The following is a 24,430-nucleotide window of genomic DNA, read 5'->3' as shown; positions in this document are numbered from 1 at the left end:
CCTATTACATTCTACCAAGCCAATTACATATTTGGATAGATTTTAAATGAAGATTTTTAAAGTTTGAACTCAGACTTGCTTGTTGCATGGTAAGGCCTTCTGCAATGTGAACCTGTGGCTCTACCCATGTAGAAAAGACTTTCTGAGCTCCAAAATGGGCATTCAGTACCCCGCATGGAAACGGTCCATTAAAGACACAAAATTAGCAAACAGTTAATTGTACTCTAGTATTTTGCTAGATCATTATTATTATGGAATGTCTTTATACAAAGTATTTTTGCTTGACCCAGTGAAATGACACATGCCAACAAAAGGGAAACATTAATACTGTAAACAGTCTAAAGTTGTATTAAAAAAAAACAATGCAGAGGATTCCTTACCTGGTCGATTACCCAGGGACTGTAGAAATGCCCGTTCTCGGACGGTTGCCACCAGCGAAGCCGAGTGGAGCTGGAACGGGCCTTCAAGGGAATTTCCAGGGCGATGTACCGTCCCACATTGCTGGAGTTACTGAAGAGGAACTCCTGGAGAAGGCTCCACGTCAGGCCCCCGTTGAGCGAATACTGCAGCAGCACAGGCTGGCTCCTGGGGTCTGGCACCCCCTTGCCGCACCCCAGCCTCATGAAGAACTGCACAAATCTAACAGGGGGAGCAATTACTGGAAGGATTTCTTCTCTGCAACAACCCACATAACCAAGTAGGGAGGCTTGGAGTTTGACTATTGACTAGCCCTGTGATTTCCTGCTGTAAGAGTCAGCTTTAGGAGATCTTACGATTCCCTTTTCAAAGCCTCCAGAATGTAAGTAGACAGACAGGTGAGATGACAAAAATTCATTTTGCCTGTGTGGTATTTTGCCGGGCAGAAGAGGCTGAACAAAGACGGTCATTTATGTTTTGAGCTTTTGTCTGCGGAGCAGATGGTGTTGCAAATATCAGAAACATAATCCCAGGTCAAATTTTTATCCCCGTACCCCAGGAGTACAGATTTTAGTGGCAGAAAAGCAACAGTGCCCGAAGTAGATCATAATTTGCTATGAATCTGCTGAAATGCTTAAATTCAAAATAAGCATCCCCGCTTTTCATTGGCACAAACTAGAGACAATCTGGACAGGAGAACAAAGCACGTTTCACTTTCAGGGATCATTTTGTCCATTTAGTCAAGCCTGGGAAATTTGTCTAAATCACACTGCTTAAATGTGCCGGCTCCCCTGAAGCCAGCCCGAGCCACCCAGGGACACCAGCGCTTTCATCCCCTATTTAATTGGCTTCTCCAAAGCAGCACAATAGACTTGTATCAAACTGCGAAATTCTTCCCATTAGCGGATGCTCATAAATAGCTCTACTATGCACTCGGAGTGGAGGGAACCTCTGCTGTAATGATATTTACCTCTCGGACTCGCAGCGATATTACAAGTATTAATTCATGTTTGCAGAGCTTTTCTACAGCTTTAGATTGTCGTATCTGTTCTAATTATTATTGCATTAGTGCTGCCTGGCTCGTGGTTAAAGGAAATGGTGCAAAAAGAAGTTTCGTATCACAAGTCTTGCTCTGGTTTGATCTGCAGGTAGATCTGCTGGGAGTGGAGGCTGCGGAGGTGCTGGGTGGACAAAGCTTCAATAAAACACCGGCCCTGCAAGTCAATTAATTCTAGTCCTCGCTGCGACTCATGGTTTCTCTTGCTACTATATATAACTTCTTTTGCTATAGATTATATCCACCTCCACGTCCCAGACATAACATATTGCTCGTGCTGTAAAGGAGCACCGGGGACCCTCATGGATCAACATATCAAACGTAATGGATTGGATTCACTGCTGGCAAGTCTTTGTGCCTCCTCAGATTTACTCCAACATTCGCCACATAATTCAAAAGAAATAAACCCAGGTGACCTTGTCTCCATTGAATCTGCTCTCTGTGGATTGCTATTCTTTTATCTGAATTTTTAGTACTATAGTAATGTCCCACTCAAATATAGGTAGCATAACGTCTAGCAGATTAAAAAATTAGTAATTTTAAATATCTCTCTTCTCATCCTGCAGATAATTTTGCAAAGGTTCTGCCTGTTTTGAAATGGAAAATCAAAGGTTTTTTGTCAAACTACTATCACTAAAACGTGTGGATTTTCTTCTAGCAATTCACAATTGAAAGGGATTTGATCAGGTGCGATACCTAAAATATGCTGTCCCTACCGATACTTCACGCTGTGCAAGTTTCAGCTACTGGTGTCACCGTGATGGCGATATACTGTCCCCTGTGTTAAACTCTTTAAAATACAGATGTGATGGGAGTGGATAGTGGATTGCAGAGGCCACTCGCAGTCCCCAGGTGCCGAGTGTGGCTTGCAGCACCGACACCACCGCTCCCTGTGTACTTCAGGGCATCTCCTCCAAAAAAAAAGGGGAGGTTTGAATGTGACTGCTGAGTCTAGTACCCTTTAAAAGATCTATTAGAAATGCCGGTTCTCATCATTCCTGGCATAAATTGAAATCTCTGCCCAGATCTAGTGTGCTTTGCAGGTGACTGATAGAGTCAGCCTGGAAATTAAGAAAATCCCACTGCAATTACTTTAGGTTGCTAAAGAGCAGCCCCCAGCTATGCTGCTGCAGGCTGCCTTGCTGTTCAGAGGAGAGCGTACAGTTATTTGTTGATAACTGTAATTTTTCATCTGCATATACAAGAAATTAAATGTACTGTTTTGTTTTCCTTTTAGTAAGACAGAAATCATTTATCTCCATATAACACCTTGAGGTCAATATATGCAAATCCAGCTACAGACTATCACGGAGAAGAGATAAATGTCGGCTCTTTGAACACGAGCAATAAGGAAAACATGTCATTTAGTCTAATGGAGCAGCTTACAAGATCTCTTGTATCTTTTGTTAAACAATCTTTTAATTTCAGAGCAGTCTAGGAAGTTGAATTAGTGCAGAGAATTGATGTTTGTGTTTACCAAGTTCTGAAAAAGTTTGCTGTGAGGAACCTTACAAATTCAGTACAGAGATCTTTAATATTAAAGGATTAGCTAATTGCTGATTTAAAAATATAATGGTTAGAAATTAGGCATCTTTATTGACCATGAGGCTCTACAATTAAACCATTATTTAAAGCTTTGATGCTAATGAAGACAAGTCAAAAAGAGATAAAGTGCCTATTAAAGTGTTTCCCACAGAACATTAGAGAGGAGTAGGGTGTTTACAAGAGATCAGTGGAGAAAAGTCTTGGAGAAAATGCAATCTCTCCAAAGTAATAATGTGAGGATATAAGCTAAGATACTGAATAAATTAGAAAACAATGCCTATTTCTTAGCATGCACACAATTAGGATGTGGTTTAACTTGTGGTAGTGTAAATTTTTTTAATGTGGCTTGCTTAGCATGTCCCAGTCATCAAATATTGCCTCTGCAGGCCGTAATGATACAATAGAATCTCTAAATACACTAAAAATATTTGGTTTTCAATTGCTGTGCTCAGTGTAGCTGGTGACAGCTTGCTGGGAATTTCTCAGTGAATTACTGGAAACAAATGTGCACAATGAGAAGAAAATAAGCTTCAAAAATGAAAGAATTATGAGATGATGAATGGAAGAATTACACTGGCAGCAGATATTCCTGTTTCAGCAATGGTTCATAATACAACCAACTGTAAGACGAGCAGAGCGTGTGGAGTGCAATCGACTTCTCATGTTATGCATTTAAGAAATAAGAACTTGCATAAACTACTGAAGGTGTGGTATCAATCCTGGAGTTCTCCTTCAAGGAAAAAAGTAACATTTAAATGGTTAATCCCATTAAAATTCAAGTGAAATTTAATTTAAAATTATAACAGTGGTTAAAATGGAATATTTGCTGGAGTAAGGACCACAGAATATATCAGCTTGCCTTTACCACAGAAGTATCACATATGTATTATTCTTCAGTATATTATTTCTTCAGCAAAATCCTGAAAGAACTTTGAAATTGTGTTACCTGGCTTGTGACAAATCTAGGTCTCGAGTCATCAGCATACGTAAGCCTTCTTCGTTAAAGAAAAGGTTGTTTCCTCCAGACATGATACCACATTTCCTTGATGGCTTTCCACCGCTCACAAGCAGGAATCTATCCGACTCCAGCTGACCTGAATACACAGTAAATACATATTTATGATTTACTTCGAAGTGCTCCTACTGCAAGAGTACTATTTCCAGAGGAAGAGAGTTAAATTAAACATCACATGCAGAGTGAAGAAATATTCAGTGTTTCTGATGCAATGTTTTCTAGAAAACTGCCAAGAATCACAACAAAATAAACAAAATAAACCCAGAAGTATGAATTTTGGGATCTTAGTCTCCAGTTATCCACAGGATTTTCTGCTTTTCTTCATTTTTTTTTTTTTACAGATAACAACAAAGTACCCAGGTCTATAAAAAAACTTTGAGTGCCATGTGGTACGATGCAAGCAAGGGCTGGCAAAATTGAAAGTGAACAGCAGCACCTGTGAAGGGATGAGTTTGGTTCACAGGTGCTGCTTTATTCAAAACGTGCTCGTCTTGCTGTGCTTGCTAGTGGGGAAACCTCGCGGTGGTTTGAGAGTTGTGTGTGTGGGTGCTGTGTGTCCCCAAGCATGCAAAAAGCATTGAGTTCCCCACTGGCATCGCTCGCGTGGGGTCCAGCGTGCCTGCCGAGCAGTGGCCCTCAGCACTGAGACACACGGTCTGCTCTGAAACCACGGTTGCTGTATTAAGGACATTTAGATTTCTCTTGCAGTGAGAAATGACACAACCCTAAAGCCTTAGAGTTGTTTGCCTCACCTGCACACGTTCTGTCTGTGCTAAAGTCAAACTACTGTCAAACCATCATGCTCTTCTAAAATTATTTTCTACATGCAGTTTCAAGAAATTCTATTTTGATGAAGATTTTGTATTCCAGCATTAGCAACCTACCAAAGAGTCCAACACTCCAAACCAGACAACTGATAGCCACCAGACATTTGCAAACCATGCTTGAGAATGTCATCTAACCTACTTGGTTCATGGGAATAGTCCCACTTTATAAATTAAATTTAGGAGCGTGGGCAGGTGAGGAAGACTTTGCTGTTTCATCCCTCGAGCCCTGGGTTCCGCTAGGACAGACAGGCACAATTGAAAAAAAAAGAAGAGATACCTTCAAAATCATCCTTCAGGAAGTCCGAGTTCTTAGTACTTATTTTGCAGGTTGGCCCGGAGTACCCGGGGTCGCAGATGCACTTCGTGCCGTTGATGCAGCTGCCGTGGCCGTTGCACATCTCCTCGCACTGCGGGCCGATGTACACATTGTCAATGGCCCAAGTCACTGGCTGGGATCCGGCAGGGTAAAACCCTTGGTACCACCTGAACCTTGCCAACCTGAAAAAGGCATAAAGTGTGTTTACTTTAAATAATAGTTCCATCTTTTTTGCATTCCATATATATCATAGTATGCATATATATAGTATTCCTTCAGTTGGAACTGCCTTGATAAATAGCTTAATTCTAGAAACTGACTGCTATATCTAATTCCTTCAGTACCTCATGCATCTTTATGTTGACGTTCAACCCAAGTGCTGGCAGAAATAAAAATACCATTATTCATTAGTCATAATACCAAAACTGAATGACGGACTTGAAAATGGGATTTGAAATCTAACCACTCTTGTCTCCATCGTTCACAGGGAGGATGAATGGCCGTGGCCTGATGAATTTCCTTCCACTTTGGCGTACGGCGTCTGGGTCAGAGCAGGCCACTTTCACCCTCTCCTGGAGAGTGAAATCCTACTTCATGCTGCCCCCCTGGCCCCAGGAAGAGCACCCACGGAGCTGGGGTGGTAGGATCTCGCCCCCAGTTATGCAGAAAGAAAACATGATCTGCCCCATCACCAGGTATTCGGCTTGCTTTCAGGCATCTTAATCTTAAACCAGACTGATATTGCAAGTTGTTCATTTAAACTACATTCTCCTTTGGGTGCTGTCCTGTCATTTTTAATTCGCCTCCTAAGTGCTGCTCTCATCAATGGTGCATGTAAAGAGGAACCAACTGGGGAAGGAAGAAAAACAAGTGGAGATGGGGAAAAACACTTGAGAGACTCATTTTATTCCCAATTGAGAAAATGTTTTAAAGGAGTAAGGAAACCAGAAGAGAAGGGAAAAGCTCTTAATTTGCCTTGCATGTTTAATGTGTCTTGTTAGAGATATCTAAATGCAGCAGGTGAATCAATAGCACAGGTAGCTGACAAGTTTTTTTGTCTTGATTTGCTAAAAAGGAATTTTTATGAGGGGATTCAGGCAACAAAGGGTAGCTGATCAGTGGGGACACTACTAAGAGTTTTAAGAAAGACACCTGAGAACTAGAGTCCTGCTGGAAGTCAAAACCATTGATTTTAGTGTGCCTTGAGGTGGAGCACACAAGCGTGAGGCTGGAGGTGTTGTAAGCACCTCTTCAGAGGAGATCTCCACCCTGCGGGTGGGATTTGTTCCACCCTTGAGGCACAGTCGGCTCCTTCTCTCATGTGGGGGTGAAGTGTGACTCGTGTCTGAAGCAGAGACTGAAATACGGGTCTTGCCGAAGCGGGTAGGGATTTCTTCACTGACTCAACAGGCCCTGGGCTGGAATACTAATTCTTAGTTACAGCTGTGCGCTGAGAACATGTATTAATTTCCAAAATAACACACGTAGTAGAAATAACTGAAAATGTCTTCATTTAAATATAATCACTTGACACTTTGGGGGATGAAAAGGCTGGGTTTTTTTAGCATTACGCAAGGAGTCAGGTTTGGAGTTTTTTTCTTGTTATTCCAGTGGATTCTGGTGGAAAAACATCCCCCTTCAGCCCTCTGAACCAACAATTCCATGGCACTGAATGCTCCATGGAAGCTGCTCTGCCCTAATGGGTTTGGCTGGACATCAGGAATTGGCTTCTTGCCTGATGTGCTGGAGAGGGAATCAGAGGGAAGGCAGGCAAACGGGACAGAAACAGGAAGAGAGGACCAAATCAAAATGCCTGGAAGGTTTAAATGAGTTAGGTGTCTGCATAGTCAAAATTTTCATTTGGAGGTTTGCATTGGTAGTTGGGCAAAGGGTCAAATAATCCTTTTTGGCAAAAACAGAATGACAAATGAGCTACTGCAAGAGATGGTTACCTATTCCATGCTTGAAATGTTAACAGTCATAAACCGGAAAATTCAAGTTTAAAATTTAAACATTTTCTTAAATTATTAAACAACCAAGCTTTCCAAACTTGGTTCACATCTCTTATATAGGTCTTTTCATTCTTTCAGAGGCACATATGGGGCCACTTATTTAGTGGAGGGCCCATTGCACGCAGTAGTTTCATAAATACTCAGTCTCAGAGTTGCATAGACTCATAAAGTCTCATAGTCGCATAGCGCATTTTCATCCATATGGCTACAGTTTAATCCTTAATGATGTCATTTTTTACATAAACTGAATTGATGCTAGAAGGCAGTTTTCTCTGAAAAAGTAACCAGTACTGCTTTATACTTTGAAAAGTTACTTATTATTACGGCTGCTAGCACATATTTTTCTGTGCTATCTGTTATCATCCAACCTGGCTTGCCCCTCAAACTTTAAGTTCCTGAGTGACTGTAGCAGATGATAATTTCTTAGAATCAGAGAACTTTGCAGCTACAAAAGACCTCGAGTATTTAGGTAAGTCCATTTCCTTACACTGAAGTAGAATCAAGTTTATACTAGCTCACATTTTACTGCATTTTCTAACCAATCTCAAATTTCATGCAAAAATATCCTTGATGAATTCAAATGGCTAATGCACTGCAGTAAAGAGCACTGAAGGAGCTTTAAAGACAGCGGAGCGATAGGATAAGGGGTAACGGTTTTAAACTGAAAGAGGGTAGATTTAGATTAGATATTAGGAAAAAATTCTTTACCGTGACAGTGGTGAAGCACTGGCACAGGTTGCCCTGTGGATGCCCCATCCCTGGAGGTGTTCAAGGCCAGGCTGGATGGGGCTTTGAGCAGCCTGGTCTAGTGGGAGGTGTCCCTGCCCACGGCAGGGGGGTTGGAACTAGATGATCTTTAAGGTCCCTCCTAACCTGAACCATTCTGTGATTCTATGCTTCTATAGTCAGCTTTGCATTCATTTTACTATGCAACCTACGTCCAATGTCACCAATTAGATATATGGATATAGGAAATTATCTGTGGTTATTCTACATTAGCATTAGGCACAACATATTTTTAGGAATCACCTGAACACTAATTGCCGTGCAGGACAAAAAGTGGAGAAAATCTGGTCATCTGGTCTGCTCTAGTGCTGCAGTTCTTACAGACCACTCTTGTGCTGGGAGAACACTTTGTACGTAAAACAGAAACAAAACCAAACCAACAAGAGCCAGAGAGGAAGAGGAGCTGGACCCTTACCCACAGAGGTGCAGTTTTCCGAAGTGAATGACCTCCCTTCTCCAGCCCTGGGTGGTGCCCGCGTAGTAAGTGCTGCTTGGGTGGTGCTCGGTGGAGCAGAGGGAGCTGAGGCGGCTGCTGCTGCTGGAGCACAAGGGGAGCAGCAGGTGCCAGGTCGCCCCCAGATCTCGTGAGAACTCCAGCTTTACCGGCTCGGCTGAGGAGCTGTCAGTGGTGCAGCCGATATTGATCTGAAGGCCAACACATGAAGTGCAGAAGGTGACACAGGGCAGGCTGTGGGACACCTAACCACTCTTTATCTTAGTGAGCCTCCCCTATTTGGTGCAGTATTTATTTAGCCCAGCAAAATGGTGATTTGGAAACTCATTTTAAAACTGGGATGATGCACTCAGGACATGCACATGAACACGAACTCTTGCACATTGCCCTCCCTCTCCATGGGCATATCACACTCTGGCTTATCATTTAACGAACGTAATATGAAATCCCCAACTACTTCTGCTAAGAGAAAACCATAAAGTTAATTAGGCAAAATCCCAAAGGAGAGCTGCTAATATTGCTGGAGCAAACGCATCAGTTCTTGCAGTAATCACAGCAGTAAAAACCTGGGCATTTTTAAAACCAGAAATATGAAAATAAAACGTGCAAACATAATTTTTTTTATTATTTAAATTGCTGGTCTGCACTATGGTCCTCTTCTATGTTACACTTACAAAAAAAAAGCTTATGCCACAGGACCCTTCAGGGTGAGTGCTGTGTCACTTCAGCTTTCATACCCCCTACCCTTTCACTCACGCATAGCGGCAAAGCCCTAAGAGACAGCATTAAAAGAGTATCATAGCTGGATTGGGTTTAAATTCAATGTCACACCACAACATAGTTTGTCAGTGTCAAACTTTTCAGGGTGTTCTTGCAAGATTCCTGATGTAGAGAACAGAAGAAAAGGTAGAAAACCTACATGAACAACAGTTCTACGACTGAAAAACATATAAGACGATGTTTTGTACAGAATCTGAGACCTCTTAAGATGTATTTTCTGCATGGCCCCAATGCAAATTAGTCTGCTTTTCTTTCACACTGATATTAAGATGTTCTTTTAGTTTCAAATTGGTTATAGAAAAGAAGAAGAATTAGTTCCTTTACAGGATGACTCTGTCATATAAAATAAGATGTACTATAGTTATCATGCAATAAACGAACACTGGTTGCCAATGAAATGCAAAGCTGGTACTAAAACTATGAAATATTTTGGGTTTTTTATATACCTTTGTAGAGGAAAACAGGTGCCTGTCTAACATGCTGCTCTGTAATGAAAATCTATTTATTTCTAAAACACAGTAATATTCCGAATTGTACACATTTAATATCTTCATCAATGACATAGACAACACGATTGAGTGCACCCTCAACAAATTTGTGGATGACCAAACTGAGTGGCATGGTTGACATGCTGGACGGATGGGATGCCATCCAGAGGAACCTGGACAAGCTTGAGAAGAGGGCCTGTGTGAACCTTATGAGGTTCATCAAGGACAAATGCAAGGTTCTGCACCTGGGTTGGGGCAACCCCTGGTATCAATAGGAGTGAGGGGATTGAGAGCAGCCCTGCTGAAAAGGACTTGGGGGTACTGGTGGATGCAAAGCTGGACATGAGCCGACACTGTGCACTCACAGCCCAGAAAGCCAACCACATTCTGGGCTGCATCGAAAGAAGTGTGGCCGGCAGGTCGAGGGAGGTGATTCCATCCCTCTACTCCACTCTGATGGGACCCCACCTGGAGTACAGCATCCACCTTTGGAGTCCTCAGCACAGGAAAGACACGGACCTGTTGAAGCAGGTCCAGCGGAGGACCACGAAGATGATCAGAGGGCTGGAGCACCTATGCTATGAAGACAGGCTGAGAGAGTTGGGGTTGTTCAGCCTGGAGAAGAGAAGGCTCCGGGGAGACCTTATTATGGCCTCTCAGTACTTAAAGGGGGTTTATAAGAAAGACAGGGATAAAGTTTTTAGTAGGGCCTGTTGTGATATGACAAGGGGTAATGGTTTTAAACTAAAAAAGGGTAGTTTTAAAGTAGATATAAGGAAGAAATTTTTTTCAATGAGGGTGGTGAAACATTGGAACAGGTTTCCTAGAGAGATGGTAGATGCCCCATCTCTGGAAACACTCAAGGTCAGGTTGGACGGGGCTCTGAGCTGAGACATGTCCCTGCTCATTGCGGGGGGGTTGGACCAGATGACCTTTAAAGGTTCCTTCCAACCCAAACTATTCTATGATTCTACAAATGTTGAAAATGTATCCTACATTAAACTTCTTTCATCACTCTTCAGCACACATGAGTCTTTCTAATATACTCCTCTGTCATGAAAATCTATTTCTTTCTAAAATCCTGTGATACATAGAACTGTGCATGAATGCTGAAAATGTAGCCTACATCGAATTTCCTTCATCACTCTTCAGTGCACATGAGTCTCATCAACCTACATTTGACTAGAAGGGTTGTCTACTCATCTGGAATCTTGGAGTGATGCTTGGCCCAATATGGGTTTTGACTCTTGAGACACAGAGAGAAACTCTACTGTATTATGCATAACTTCTTCATTTATACTAATGTCCTCAAAAACGTGAGCTGAAAACAATGTCCTTACCACATATGGAAGTAAGCATGTAGATTTTATGAGGTTAATGCTCTGAAGACTTATAAATATCTTAAAGTGACCTCAAGCATTTTTGTTCTACAGGCTGTAATCTATATTTTAAAACAGAAAATGGTTTGCATTCAATAATTTATGAATTAGTTGCATGACAAACTGAAGTGTGCATGAGTACACAGCTAAACTTATTTTTCTTGGAAAACCCTTACTCTCATTTTAGTAACGGTTTATAAATCGTATAAACCATACCAAACGTATAAAGGTATCATTTGCTGTTTAATGCTGCAGCACGCTACATCTTTGTTAAAAGCAGCCTGGTAATTGTGGCATGGCAATTTACGTGAAAGATTCTTTTACAATTTCTTAATGACAATATAATGACCCCTCTAAACTAATACATACTAGGCTAAATGGTTACTCCCATCAGTAGCTGCCCTCGCCAACGCACAGTTTAGATTTTAGGATAAACCAGAAACACAGTTTAGTTTAGACTATGTGTTGTCATCGGGATGCCTGTTTCCACTCTATACGAGAAGAACAAAAAATATGCTTCTTATTCATGAGCTTTAGCTAGCATGGGAGGAATTCAGGTCATCACGGGCAATGAACAGCTTCCACCAGAGCCACCAGAAGCAAAAGGACAGCAGAGCCTTGGCTCTCAGAGAAAGTACGACCAGGGCAGTCTAGCCAGCAGGTAGGAAAAATTAATTTCTAGCGTCACAGATGAAGTTGTAGCTCTCCATTGGGTCAGCTTGTGGAAATGCTGCCCACTGCTCCACCTGCACACTTCTTCTGAGCAGGTTGTGAAGTGGCAAGCTGGACACTCATTGTATTTTGCTCGTCATCTTGTCTGCCAGCGGTGATTCTCCAACTTGTAGGACATGGACTTTAATGCTATCGGTGCAAGTATATAGGCACGGACAAAGTAGTAATTCAGGGAAGAAAGCAGAAAACTTTGAGGCAGAAATTTCCCTTATCTGTGTATTAAAAGCTTCATGATACACCCACATGATGGGAAGTAATATCAAAACAATTACAAGCGAAATTAGACAGGCTTCCCTACTTGGTGATCAGAACAGCTGGGCAAATACACCAAAGAGCAGAACCTGAACGAACAGAACTCTCTAAGCAAAAGGCAAAATAGCTTTCTGAGGACAAGTACCTCAAATTGGATTATAGTGTTTTCATTTACACTCAGGTCCCTTGTTGTAATGGAGTGTTCTCCAACTTCATTTGAAACAAATACCATAGCCGAATCTTCTTCCCTGGAAAAAAAGGAAAGGAGTACTTTAGACTCAGTTTATTACACACTCACTTCTTCCTAATTTATTGCTGAGAGATGCTTACGGAGCTCCTTTAGATGAATATGGGCAATAAAGTCCAATGTTTCCACCAGGATAAAAAAACCAGTTGTCCTCTTTGGGACCAAAGTCAAATGTATCCAAAAGGATCACGGGATTCTTTAGGTTATTTCCATCAATAATGAAATCATCAATAATCCAGATTTCTTCTTTTTTGCCTACAAAGAAAAGGGGAACATTCCTATTAAGACCTAAATTAGAGAGCAGAACAGTAGCCAGTATTTATTGATTACATTGAGAAAAGGGTCCTGAAAGCTTAGCTTCACTATTTTCATTTTCCATGAAAATGGAAGATGGAAAATTTTCATTTTCCATGAAAATAGTCTCCATACCGCTCCACAGTCTCACCCTCCAGAATTAGCTTTTATTTCTCTAAAATGTATAGAAGTCACAGCAAACTGAAGAGTGAAAAACCTGTGTTGACCAAGTATCTTCTGTTTAAATCGCATTTACTTTGAAAGTCTAGCATCAATGTCTTCTTTAATTAAGAATCACCTAAATGAGCAGTTGCTGTAGAGCCCAAGCAGCCTGAAAGGATGATTCCATTCTACACCTTTTTCCGTGGCTCAGCAGCTTGTGTGTGCTTGGCAAGAGGTTTTCGAGATAGAAGGAAACTCTGAGTGACCTTCTCTCCAATGGATTATGAATTCAAATGTGTCGCAAAACTGGTGCTTTCAAACTGGAGAGGAGGGATTACTTTGCCAGATCTTTTGTGTACTTGTTTTTTTCATCTATCTAGAAACCTTTGTGTTGATCAGAAAAGTTAAAAGGCTTCCTTTAAATGAAATTCCTACTCAAGGATAATGCCTGCAAGAAAAGTTTAGTTACATGTTTTAGGCAGGACCCATCAGAAGAATGAACTGGAACTGGATGCATAGGACCAGATTTGAATTTGCTTTTTTGTTAGAGGTGCACTAGGCATTTGCCTGCATGGAATAAATCTTTGCTGTTTCGCTGTGTCTAAACAATCGCAGGAATTTTTTAGAGCCCTTAATGTCAGCTCCTGCTAAGAGATGTGCTCAGAGCAACTGAGAGCAGAGGAGAGCTTTCCTCAGCTGGCACATCTCCTGTAATCAGGAGGAATGAGCTGCATTCCTCCTGTGGTTTTCTACAGTCCTTTACAATTTAATCAAAAGATTAACTGCTCACTACATACTCTTCCTAAATGGGGTTTTAATGCCTAGTTAATTCTGAGCAAGGTGGGCCTAGTTCCGATTTACACTTGGGACTTTTTAGTATAATTGGAGCATTGTAATGAGGCCTCAGTGTAAACTAGATGCAGGTCCATTAAAAACAATGAGGAGAACCTGAGTGAAGTTAACTTTATGGGTGTTGCTTGATCTCCCAGTCCCTCCAGGACCAAAGCTGATGGTCTTCTGCATACAGTCGAGGGGTATTAGGTTAAGATCCTTTCACTTAAAAGCATACAGCAGCTTTATAAGAATGGTAAACATAATCCTGTGATAATTTTAATTGAAGAACTTGAAATACAAGGAATCAAGATTTATGAGTCTCTATTCTTGTTCAGCTCAAAAATCCAGCCTCTGACAGATGCTGAGCTGTGCAAGCGTGGACTGGGCGTCCCACCGGTGTCTCTTCCTTACCGTTGTTGTAAGGTTGCCAGAGCCTGAACCGCGTCGCGTTGCTTTGGGCTGCGTAGGGCAGAGGAACGTTAATAAAGAGGACATCCGTAGTCTGCGTGAAGTAGAACTCATCGATCAGGTGCCAAGTGATGCCACCGTTGACAGAATATTGCAGCAGGATGGAATGAGACCTCTCGGGGGTGCCTGGAGCAGAGAGGACATGCATTTACGTTCATTATAATCCAGTTTTAAAAAACACTAGCTCAAAAACACTTCTTCAAGTGTAAATACAATTGGGTTACTTTGACATCTATTAGAGAGTACGGGCTTGCTTTGACAACAACTTAAGCTGTTGAGAGGTTATATGTGTATTACTTATATACATCTTCCTGTCCTTTCCCTTTCTTGTCTGTCTGCAGAATGCTCATGATTAGGGCCTAAATTTACATTGCTGTTCATTATATGTACAGTCACAGTTAATTTACTTAGATGAGAAGCTATCTCAGTGTTATAATTTTTTAGATTATAACAAACCAGCTCCTTCTACCACAGACATTTTTCAGTAGTTCAGTATTTATTTGCTTGTTGTTCCCAGGTACCAGACATTATCATCACCATCTGTAGCACCCACAGATAAAGACACAGTCCTTATCCTCACAAATTTATAGTCCGTGACTCTGACTGCAGACACTGATATAAGCATATTCATGCCCAGAAATCGTAATTGATGTAAAGCGCTGAGGATCTCTATTAGCATGTTTTAACAACAACAAAGCAATATTCTGTGCTTTAAGCTGGGACTAAAAATTAGTGGTGGAACTGAGAATAAAATTCACATTTTCTGATTACCAGCTCCTCCTTTTTTTTACTTAAAGTTTTAAAGAGTCAACAACAGCTCTATACAGTCCTGCGTATTAACATACGCTGATTAGAGCCCAGCACTTGCATTGATGCTGGTTGCCCTGCATGAGCTCAGTCCCCGGTGTATGTTTGGCCCGTGCCTGACTTGCTGACCAGGAACATCAGCGTCTGAGTGATGGTATCTCTGAGCTGAGTTCTTACTCAAATTCACAGACTCCTTTCCCTTCATGGTGTGGCATGGTGGTGGCACCTCCCCAAAAAGTCAGTCTGAGGGCAGGAACTAGCAGCAGCACAGGACCAAGGGACAGTTTCTTCATCCCTGCCTTGCTGTGTGCTACCGTGCAATTTTTTTTCCATGTTCTGTTCTTAAATTAACGAAATTTGCTGAAGCCAAAGTGCCTCGTGTGCACAGTCCTGCTCCGCTCTGCTCCAGTGCAGTCTCTCTTCAACCACCACACGTGGAACAGAGCAGGGAGGAGACATTTGCAGTCAGGAGCTGATTTCAGTTTATCTATCTGTGTCAATTAACAGTAAACAACACACTGGTCTTAACATTTACAGCTGAGATGTGCCCAGCTATATTAATTTTCATTCAACATTAGGGAGCTTGTTAGGACTAAGTTCTGGATCCAGGCCTAGGGCAAGCAAGCCATATAAATTTAACGAGAAAAGATTTCTCCTGGAGTTTCACTGCTTTGCCTCTTGTGGGTCAAGTATCAAAATCCATCCTTGAGCCTTTGGCTCTTCCTGCCTTTCAGAATGATATTTTTACTCATCATATTTTTTAATATTTTGGCAAGGATCATATGCAGAAATATTTCCAAGGCATGGTTTTGTAAAAGAAGTCTTCACAAAGATTTTGCTTTTAAACATGAAGTATTAGGCATGTAGTTATTTTGGGGCATGCTATGATTTTGGCTGCTATTGTTTTCTCTCTTTTCCATAAAGTACTTAAAAAATAGTAATAAATAGCTAAATATGTATGATTAAATGCCTATTATAGGGAATGAAACATAATTTAGGAAGAGCTACATTTTTACTTGCCCATACAGAGATTTGGCTAAGATCTTTATTTAGGAAGAAAGACGTGGTTCAAAATTATTTTCACGCTGTCCTGTGGCAAATGGCGAGTCAGTCAGGGTCCAGTCCCCCTGCGCTTCCTGCAGAAGCTATGAACATCTTCCACCAAAGGGAGAGGGGTTTTTGCCTTGAAGCGCCGGTTCTACAAGCAATGCTGGGAAAAACTTCTGAGACTTCATGGGAGTGACTCAAAGGCTCAGCCAGGTTAGTGGTTCGCCACCGTGTCACTCCTGACTGCGATAAAATTATATTGCAAGGCAGGGGCTTGGAGCAGGGTAAGACCGAATCATTGGCTTGAACGTGCGCGTACTAGGGTCACTGTCTCAAGCTTGTTGCACCAACTTGTAAACTTGGCTTGCAAAGTCTGACTATTCTTCATACACAATTCAATAGAATTATGGGGGTTTAATCCTCTCTATTATACCTACTAGGAAGCCAAACGGTAAGAGCTTTTAATGCAGTGGGCTGAACCTTGAAAATGAAAAGCTCTTTAGTTTCCTCATCTGTCCTTCAAGTAATCTACTATAGGCCCCATTTTAGGACTTTAAAAACTGAAAAATTCATTTTTCCCCAACATAGAGCAAAATCTCTAAAAATCTGGAGCTATTTAGTTTCTTTTCTGCTCAAAGACTGTACTAGCTGTGCCGGTTTTGATACCACCACAGTTTACTCTTTTACTGCACAGATAGCCACGTAGGCTGGCAGCAGGTAGGCATAATGCAGACTCTCAAAGAAGGTCCCATGTTATCTACCATAAATTGATGATCTTGTACACTGAAGTTGAAAATGTAAATCCATATTCTCTTCTATTATGCTACAATGTATGAATAAAGCCAGAGGAGTGATAAGAAATCAGCAGTGGTCTTACCTTTGGCAAGAAATTTAAATGAAAACTGGATGTACACGGTATTAGTGCAATCTAGATCTCTCGAAACAAGCATTCTCAGTCCTTCCTGCAAATACAGAATATATAGTGTGAATCTTAGTTCCCATTATCAAAGATGCCCTGCAGCTTACTATTGTCTGGATGTTGTCTGTTACTGACTGCTGGTGGCAGCGAGAGAGGTAGTTCTCTGTCCTGCACCTTCTCCCAGGCAGAAAATGGGGACAGGGACAGCCTTGGAAAAGGAACCATAGTAATGGAAAGGGCTAGATATGGGTGTGAGTCACCACCAGAGGCACAGCTACATGATCAGGTACAGACACAGATACAGCTCATTCAGGTCATGCTCTGAACCACTGGGATATGATCTGATCTGCAAGCACAGACTTACTCAGACAAACTAGTACACTCATTTTTTGGCCAAATTGTATAGTAGCCAAGCACCCTAATTAACAGGCAGGAAGACTCCTCCCTAGGAGCTTTTTTTCTGTGCCTCAAAAAATATTTTATACAAATATCCTCTTGTGGGGCAACCTCTTGACTTAGAGTTGTACGGAAAGGCAGCAGACAGGAAACCTCATAGTGACCCTGAGGTCCTGTCCATCTCTATAGATGAGCTTTGCTGTGTGGATCCTGGGGCCAGAGCTGGTGACCGTTCTGCAGAGATCTGGCAAACCACCTCTCAGAGCTTCCCTCTTTCTCAGACCCCTTCCCCCAGGGGAACAACCTGCAGGAACAACCAATCCAAGTTTTAGACAATTCACATCCTGTGATTTGTAATTTAGATGATCTAAAGAGGTTGAAATGGAGTCGAGGTTTTGCAAAGAACTACTTCTAAAGAAGTAATTTCTACACCCAAAGTTATTAAACTTTGCTTTTTCAGGGCACCTGAGTTCTCAGTGTCAAATGAATACTTAGGTGTGAGCTTAAAATTTGTGTGCTTATGTGAACAAAAGACTTTCTATTTATGTGTTTTGTTGAAGAACTGAGAAGTTCAGAAAATATGGTATTTCCTGGCCTTTTTTAACCTGTAATTAAGAAAAAAAATTCTTAAAGAGTTAGAAAACTTAAAACAACAGAATTAAGTAAAACACAGGCTAACTACATAAACATTAATTACATAGACTACAGTGCTGACTAATTTGTATTATTCAAAATGCTCAAAAGGCAATCAGGGGATTTCAAGACACAAACACCATTGATTGTAATGTGTTCCATATTTTGAAACCACTCGCTTGGCCTCAAGAGTCTCAGCCACAGAGTTTCGTTCTTTTCCTTCGATGGTTAAGGAGGAATTTATGCCACAAATGAAAGTAACAGTCAACAAACAGATGAAACCCGTTTGTTCATAAAGAACAACTGTGACAAACACGGTGCATGCTTAGGGCAGAAAAATACAATAAAAATAAAAATGTAAAATTCTAGTCTCAAGACTTTGACGTAAACATTTGGGGAAAACAACAAAAAATTTTACTGTTTTTTATTATTTTTTTCAATGTAAGTAATCTCTGACCCCTTTAAAAATGAGAGCTGTTCCAGACTTGATGGTGTCACCATTCAGGTTTCCCCTCTCAGCACCGTAGACCTCAGGCCAAAGGTCTGGATGCAAGTTACCATTGAAATCATCCTTCAGGACAGACGGCAGGGGAACGACAGGGACACAGTACGGACCACCAAAGCCTCTGTCACACCTAGCAACAAATTGGGAGGAAAAGGTGTTATCCATTTGGCCTAGATAAAACACAACGTCCTTCCTATGAAGCACGTTAAGCAGGTTGCTACTTACACACAACGACCTGCATCACAGATGCCGTGGCCTGAGCACATCCAGGGGCACCCTGTAGCCAGGACCACGTTATCAATAGCCCAAGAATCAACACCAGCAGCATAGTTGTACTGAATCCATCTGAACCGTGTCCTGGGAGAGCTAGAAAAAACAGAGTGAATGCATTTCAGGCATCAAAATGGCTGCTCCACAAAGTGCTCAATAATAATTTAAGAAAATCCCATAGACTTCAGGACAAGAAAAGCATATTAATAAACACAGCTCTCTGCATTTGGAAAATATTTATATTCCAGATGAAACCGGAAGTTTCAATTTCTCAGGTTAGTTTTTAGGCAAAATTCCATCAGGCTCTAAAGGAAGGTGCTCAAAGTGAAAACCAAGGAAGTCAACATTGCTGTGGCTCTCGCTGGTCAGCAAAGTGGTTGAGCAGAAGCTGTTACCTACATCAGCACTCAACAGCTCCACATGTTGCTAGCAGAGTTAAAACAATATAATTGCTTCAGTAAGCTAAAAAGTAATGAAAGTTCATTTATACAAAGTGTTGTGTAAAGAAAGAACAATGGTGACATGTTTGTATATATATGTATAGCACTGTATGACTATATAGGTACAAACACGCACATGCATACACACTGCTGCAATTGCTGACTGCCTTGTTATCCTCAGATGAGGCAAGTATTTTGGAAAAAAAATCTGTCAAAATGCTATGGGTTTGATCATCTTGCATTTGTTCAGGCAGGAAACATGCTGTGGAGCTGATCCTGGAGCAAGGCACAGAGAACGGCCCTCAGACTGACAGAATCAGGATATCACTATATCTGTGAAGAACATTCTTTGGAAGAAGATGCATGGTCCTCTGGAGCGAACTATGGAATTAGAAACCAAGATGTGAACCCCAGTCTCAGTTCATTTACTGAGTGCCCTTTTCACCACCTTGTTTTCTGGGTGGTGAAATTTGCAGAGGTAATGTGTAGAGTGCTTTGAGAATTACAGAACTATTCAGAATAACAGTAAGCAATATTATCATTGTCTGTTATTTCTAAACTAGAGCATGGTTTTATTCAGAGAGGCGGATGCCAGCATATCTGCCACATCCATTTACAACAATGTGATATCACTAGGAGTCAGGCTGAACTCTCCTCCCGGTCAAAAGGGTGGAGGTGGCACGTCCAGTAACATGCGTTTTGACTTGCTGAATGCCATGACTAACATGCCTAAATGTTGGATGACAGCTTATATGCAATGACAGAAAATACTTTTATATGAAAAGATGGGTCAGGGCATTAATTCTTGCTTCTTATTGGGTAAATGTTAGAAAAGCTTGGTTTAGCATTCCTGTTGTTGCTGCCATAGATTATAGGCAAGACTTAAGAATTCACTCATCCAAAGTTGTTGCTTCCTTAAGTTCCTGCAGTTCACATTATATCCGATGAAATATTTTGAAGTTAAATTTAAAATTCCGATGGCGTGACAACACACATTTAATAATTTAAAAGACATGCAGAAAATTCCCAACCTGAGGGATGTTTGCTCAAATTAGATCAGCAAAATCTATATCAAACAGCCAGAAGCAGAGCGCTCACTTGGTTGCGGGTGGAAGGTAGACCATAATTCTCTTCCAGTTTTGGAATCTCTCTGAAGTGTAGATGGAGCTCTCAGTGTAGTGCTGACAGCCGATGGTTGGGGGGACGCACTCCTCTGTCACCAGGTGCCAGTCTCTCCCGTTGTTTAAAGAATACTGCAGGTGAATGCTATGGGAATTGCTGTATGGTTTGCTGCAACCCATGCTCAGCTCAAACTGCAAGAAAGTGGAGGCTGACACATGGAAGTCCCAGGTCTCGGCATAACGAGGTTTTCCTATGAAAAGAGAACAAAAAAAAAAAACAACAAAAAAGAAAAAGTGCACCTTACGCATATGCTTTCAGTGCTGTCATTAAAATTTCTTATCTGCATTTACCTTCTTTTTTTCAGCCTTCTCTTCCCTGCAGATTACTATACACTTGAATTTGCATATACCTCCCATCTTGTAAAAACTTGACCCATACATAATTTATAAAATAGGTGCACAGAAATGTAGTAATGTTTGGTGACACATACCAATATTTTCACTGAACATCAGAGCTGTATCCATAGACAGGCAGTCGATGTCTACTTGACCTCCTTGTATTCTGTACCAGCTTGCTTGTAAATCCACAGTTCCATCAAATTTGTCCTGGAAGCCAGTCTGAGAGCTGTCATTCATCCCTATAAGGACATCGTCCAAAGCCCACTGAGCTGAATGCTTCCCTAAAAAAAGCAGAACAGGCAGGTTAGTGGAGTCTCTGTTATTTTTTACGCCCACATCCTCTGTTCACCCCGTGAGCAGTGCTCAGTCACTGCTAAACAAGACTCTGGAGTATGTTTCTCTTTCGGATAAACATGGGTATTTTCCTCTTCATTTCTCAAGCTTCAGTGCCTTCATCATCATACGCTCTCCCTGTTTTTGAATGAGACACTCCCTGAGCCCCTAGATTGAGGATTTTCATTTTATGTGTCACAACCTTCCTGCCGTTCCCCACACTAAATCAGAAAGGCCTCTCTAGTTCCCAAAGTACCTTTTGTATGGAAGAGGATAGTACAAAAGGGAAAATGCTGAAGGCTCTGGATATAGATGATATTCACAGAAGTGCTCTTCACTTTCTCTTTCCTGGAAACCTCATTTTTCTTGCTCTCCAGCCTACAGGCACCTCAGTCCACCATCGCTTCCAGCTCTTCATTTCAATTCACCTTTCTACCAGCATGCTGAAAACGCCATCTTTACTGTACAATCATTGCCCTCACAGGAGAAGAAGGAAAGTCTTGACAATAAATGGTGAGCTCGCAGCGATGTGCCAGGACTTTTGTCCTGCCACTATGAGGAACGTGGGTCATGGCTGATAGGGCCACTTTGGACTGAGTTACGGCAGACAATTTACGAGGGAGCTAAGATCTGTAATGAGGAGTGGTTGTCACCTATGGGCATTGGTATGGAAGGTGGTATTCCAACCTCCAGTCATAAACTCTCCCTCTTACTGGGAGCCACAGGACTGCCATCAGAGTGACCAGGAAGAGATGTCATCCAGGTGCCCCCAGAGCAAGCGGCCACCAGCAGTACACAGGTAGGGAGCAACAGGTCTGACATCGCACCACTCACCAGAGCAAACGATCATGGCAGAACGATGGTCTGTGGTGCACCAGTTCCTGCCCAGCATTTTTCCCAAATGAATTGGCTTCTTAACTAAATCACATCCCTCATGCCTTATCTACTCTCTTGCCTAGCCAGGGCAATTAACTCCAGCACATATATTGTAAGAAAATGTACAAATAAAACCAGCCATCAAAATGATAAACGATAACCCAAAAGCTGCAAACCGTAATTACCTGAATATAAGCCGTGGGCTTTTGTCCCCAGGGAATTGCTCTTAAAATGTACTTTGCTATATTTCTGAATATCACCTTACATTTCCTGCAGGGATCCAGGAGCTGCTGCCTTGCGCAAAGGTGAGACACTTAATCGGGACACCGTTAATTGCGGTAATGTGCCCCCGCGCGAGGCAGGCAGGAGCTCTGACAGTGGCTGTAGGTATCAGTCAGCACCAGGGTTTTACAGCCGAGAACGTGGGAAGTGTCCGAGTGGGCTTTGGAGGTGCAGCAGAAGGCAGGGAGCAGGGTGCTGGGACACTAGAAATGGCAGGGGACAGGAGTCCTGTTTTGGAGTGTGGAGATACTAAAACAGGGAGATTGGAGCCACCAGGCAGGCAGATTCAAGGCCAAGTTATGCCGCCCTTTCCAAAACGAAATAAAATGTGTAGGCCATTTTGCATCCCAGATCACTCTGTACTCAGGTAAATCCTCTATGCTTATTCAGGCTTTTCTGTGTAATATTCTTTTCCTCTCCTCTTTGTTATCTCTCAGCGTCTTTGGTTTAAACTGAGCTCTTAAACAATTTTACTCTTAAGCCCACTGTTCTGCATGGTGCTATAAAAGAAAATGATGTCTGCAGTGACTGAGGAAAGCCTAAATGTTCTCTTACAGCACCCAAACTGTTCACCATACTCTATTTTTGGTAAACTGAGGCTTCTGCAGAACATGAGAAGCACCGACACACAAGTTGTGTAAAGCCGCTTAATGAATTTTTAGGGTGGCGTTGCTTACCGTGTTGTGGCTGCCACCAGCGGAAAGCAGTGGCCGGGGTTTTGGCCTCCCGAGGTAAGTCTATGGAAACAACCTGGGGTTCCAGGTACGACATGAAGTCCAGCTCCCGCAGCAAATGCCAGGTGATCCCGTTATCATTTGTGTATTGAACGACAAGCCCTGTATTTAAAATTAAGAAAGGCAGTTAGTCTGACTGTACCAAGCAAAAGGGGGCAACTCTTCAGCCTGTACTGGGGAGCTGCTGACCCCCGTCCAGTGCATGCCGCTTCTGGCATCTCCCCTACCTTTTTGGCATCTCCTGGTCCAGGAGCGTTTTCTGGACAAAGTCCTACTGCAAAGGTGATATGTGTTCAACAGCTGCCACCCGCTATCTTGCTTATGTTCACCAAGCTCAAAGGATCAAATCTTTTGCAACCTCAGTGAAAGTCATGATTGTACCACAGAAACCAGAGGAATAATGTGACTTTCTTAGTATAGTCAGCATCTATTTCATGTCGGGTCTCCTTGCAGTTTGTGTGGGACACTGAGTTGGAATTCTGATAGCTGGGCTCCCAATATCGGTAGTTCACAACGCTCACGCTACCTGTGCAAGCTCACAGCATCCTTAAAAGTTAATTATTGTAATATTTAGATAATTTAAAATAGTCTTCATATCTTATACAGAGTACAACAAATACTAGGACATAGCAGAATTGTGAAGTCGCTTATGAGCTTATCACAGGGGATAATACAAGAAAGAAGCACTTCTTATGTGTATTTATTGTTTTAAAACTCTTATACTGCAGTATGTTCCAAGGTAATGAATTTTCTTGTGTCTTATACTGGTGCAAATGAGAGGAAAATCAAACCCTCAGTGTAATCTGTGCTGAAAGATGGCAGTTCTGAGTATGTAAATGGAAACGCCATACGGCAGGAAACAGTCCACTGATGTTAAATGATTTATACTGAAAGGAAAATGAAGTTTTTCATCTGCTAGATGGCAGTGATCTGTCTTCATGCAACTAGACCACTTTACGTGGGGAATCTGTTCCCAAACCTCTGCTGATCCTTCCCAAACACAAATATCATCCCAGTAACTCCTAAGCATGTGGGGAAAATAAGAGAAGAGACAGCTGGGAGAGATTAATTTCTTTAGACTGAATATATTTTCAGCTGCAGCTTTATGATTTTGCATTTCAGGTAAATCATGCATGAGCTTGGGTTGGAAGGCAATCTTTTGTTAGATCCACTGGCGCAGTTGAGAAGCTGAAAATGTTTTCAGGCACACAACTCTACCTGAGGTCAGAAATGGAGGGTGCACGCTTTATACTGAACTCGAATTTTATTCCTTTTATTTCAGACCTGAAGAAAGTCCTCTGTACTTGTAAATTTACTGTTTTCTGATACTATCAAGTACTCTAATAAAAGCTTTTACACCTCTTCTTGTAAATGTCTTAAACCGTCACAGCATCAACAAATTTACTCCTATTGATAGATCACCATTAAGTTTGGTGGAAGCAAGTACAAATACAAACATGGAACAAAAGTAAATGATTTTCTTCACCATTTATGAAAATTGAAGAGGTAATGGATTTATGTTAAAAATAAAACAATCTTTTTGATTCTGTAAGGACAGTAAGAGGCAAAAACACTTTAGAAGACCCAAAATACAAAAAGCTTA

The 24,430-nt window shown here is 41.7% G+C and overlaps 1 protein-coding gene across 1 annotated transcript in view; it reads right to left on the bottom strand.

Annotated features, from left to right (window-relative positions):
* Positions 1-24,430, bottom strand: part of RELN (reelin) — a 293,644-nt gene that overhangs the window by 35,955 nt on the left and 233,259 nt on the right. Inside the window, exons 32-44 of the mRNA XM_054208749.1 lie at positions 22,771-22,929; positions 20,695-20,883; positions 20,181-20,454; positions 18,598-18,738; positions 18,325-18,502; positions 16,797-16,881; positions 14,009-14,191; positions 12,391-12,562; positions 12,206-12,308; positions 8,391-8,620; positions 5,139-5,359; positions 3,966-4,113; positions 381-639 (exon numbers count right to left, since the gene is read on the bottom strand). Coding sequence (XP_054064724.1) covers positions 381-639; positions 3,966-4,113; positions 5,139-5,359; positions 8,391-8,620; positions 12,206-12,308; positions 12,391-12,562; positions 14,009-14,191; positions 16,797-16,881; positions 18,325-18,502; positions 18,598-18,738; positions 20,181-20,454; positions 20,695-20,883; positions 22,771-22,929 — 2,342 coding nt within the window. The remainder of the gene's footprint in view (positions 1-380; positions 640-3,965; positions 4,114-5,138; positions 5,360-8,390; positions 8,621-12,205; positions 12,309-12,390; positions 12,563-14,008; positions 14,192-16,796; positions 16,882-18,324; positions 18,503-18,597; positions 18,739-20,180; positions 20,455-20,694; positions 20,884-22,770; positions 22,930-24,430) is intronic.

Source organism: Rissa tridactyla, chromosome 1 (genome assembly GCF_028500815.1).
Source record: "Rissa tridactyla isolate bRisTri1 chromosome 1, bRisTri1.patW.cur.20221130, whole genome shotgun sequence".
NCBI lineage: Eukaryota > Metazoa > Chordata > Aves > Charadriiformes > Laridae > Rissa > Rissa tridactyla.
Note: the sequence above shows the minus strand (reverse complement) of the source record. Positions and strands in the feature narration are given on the sequence as shown.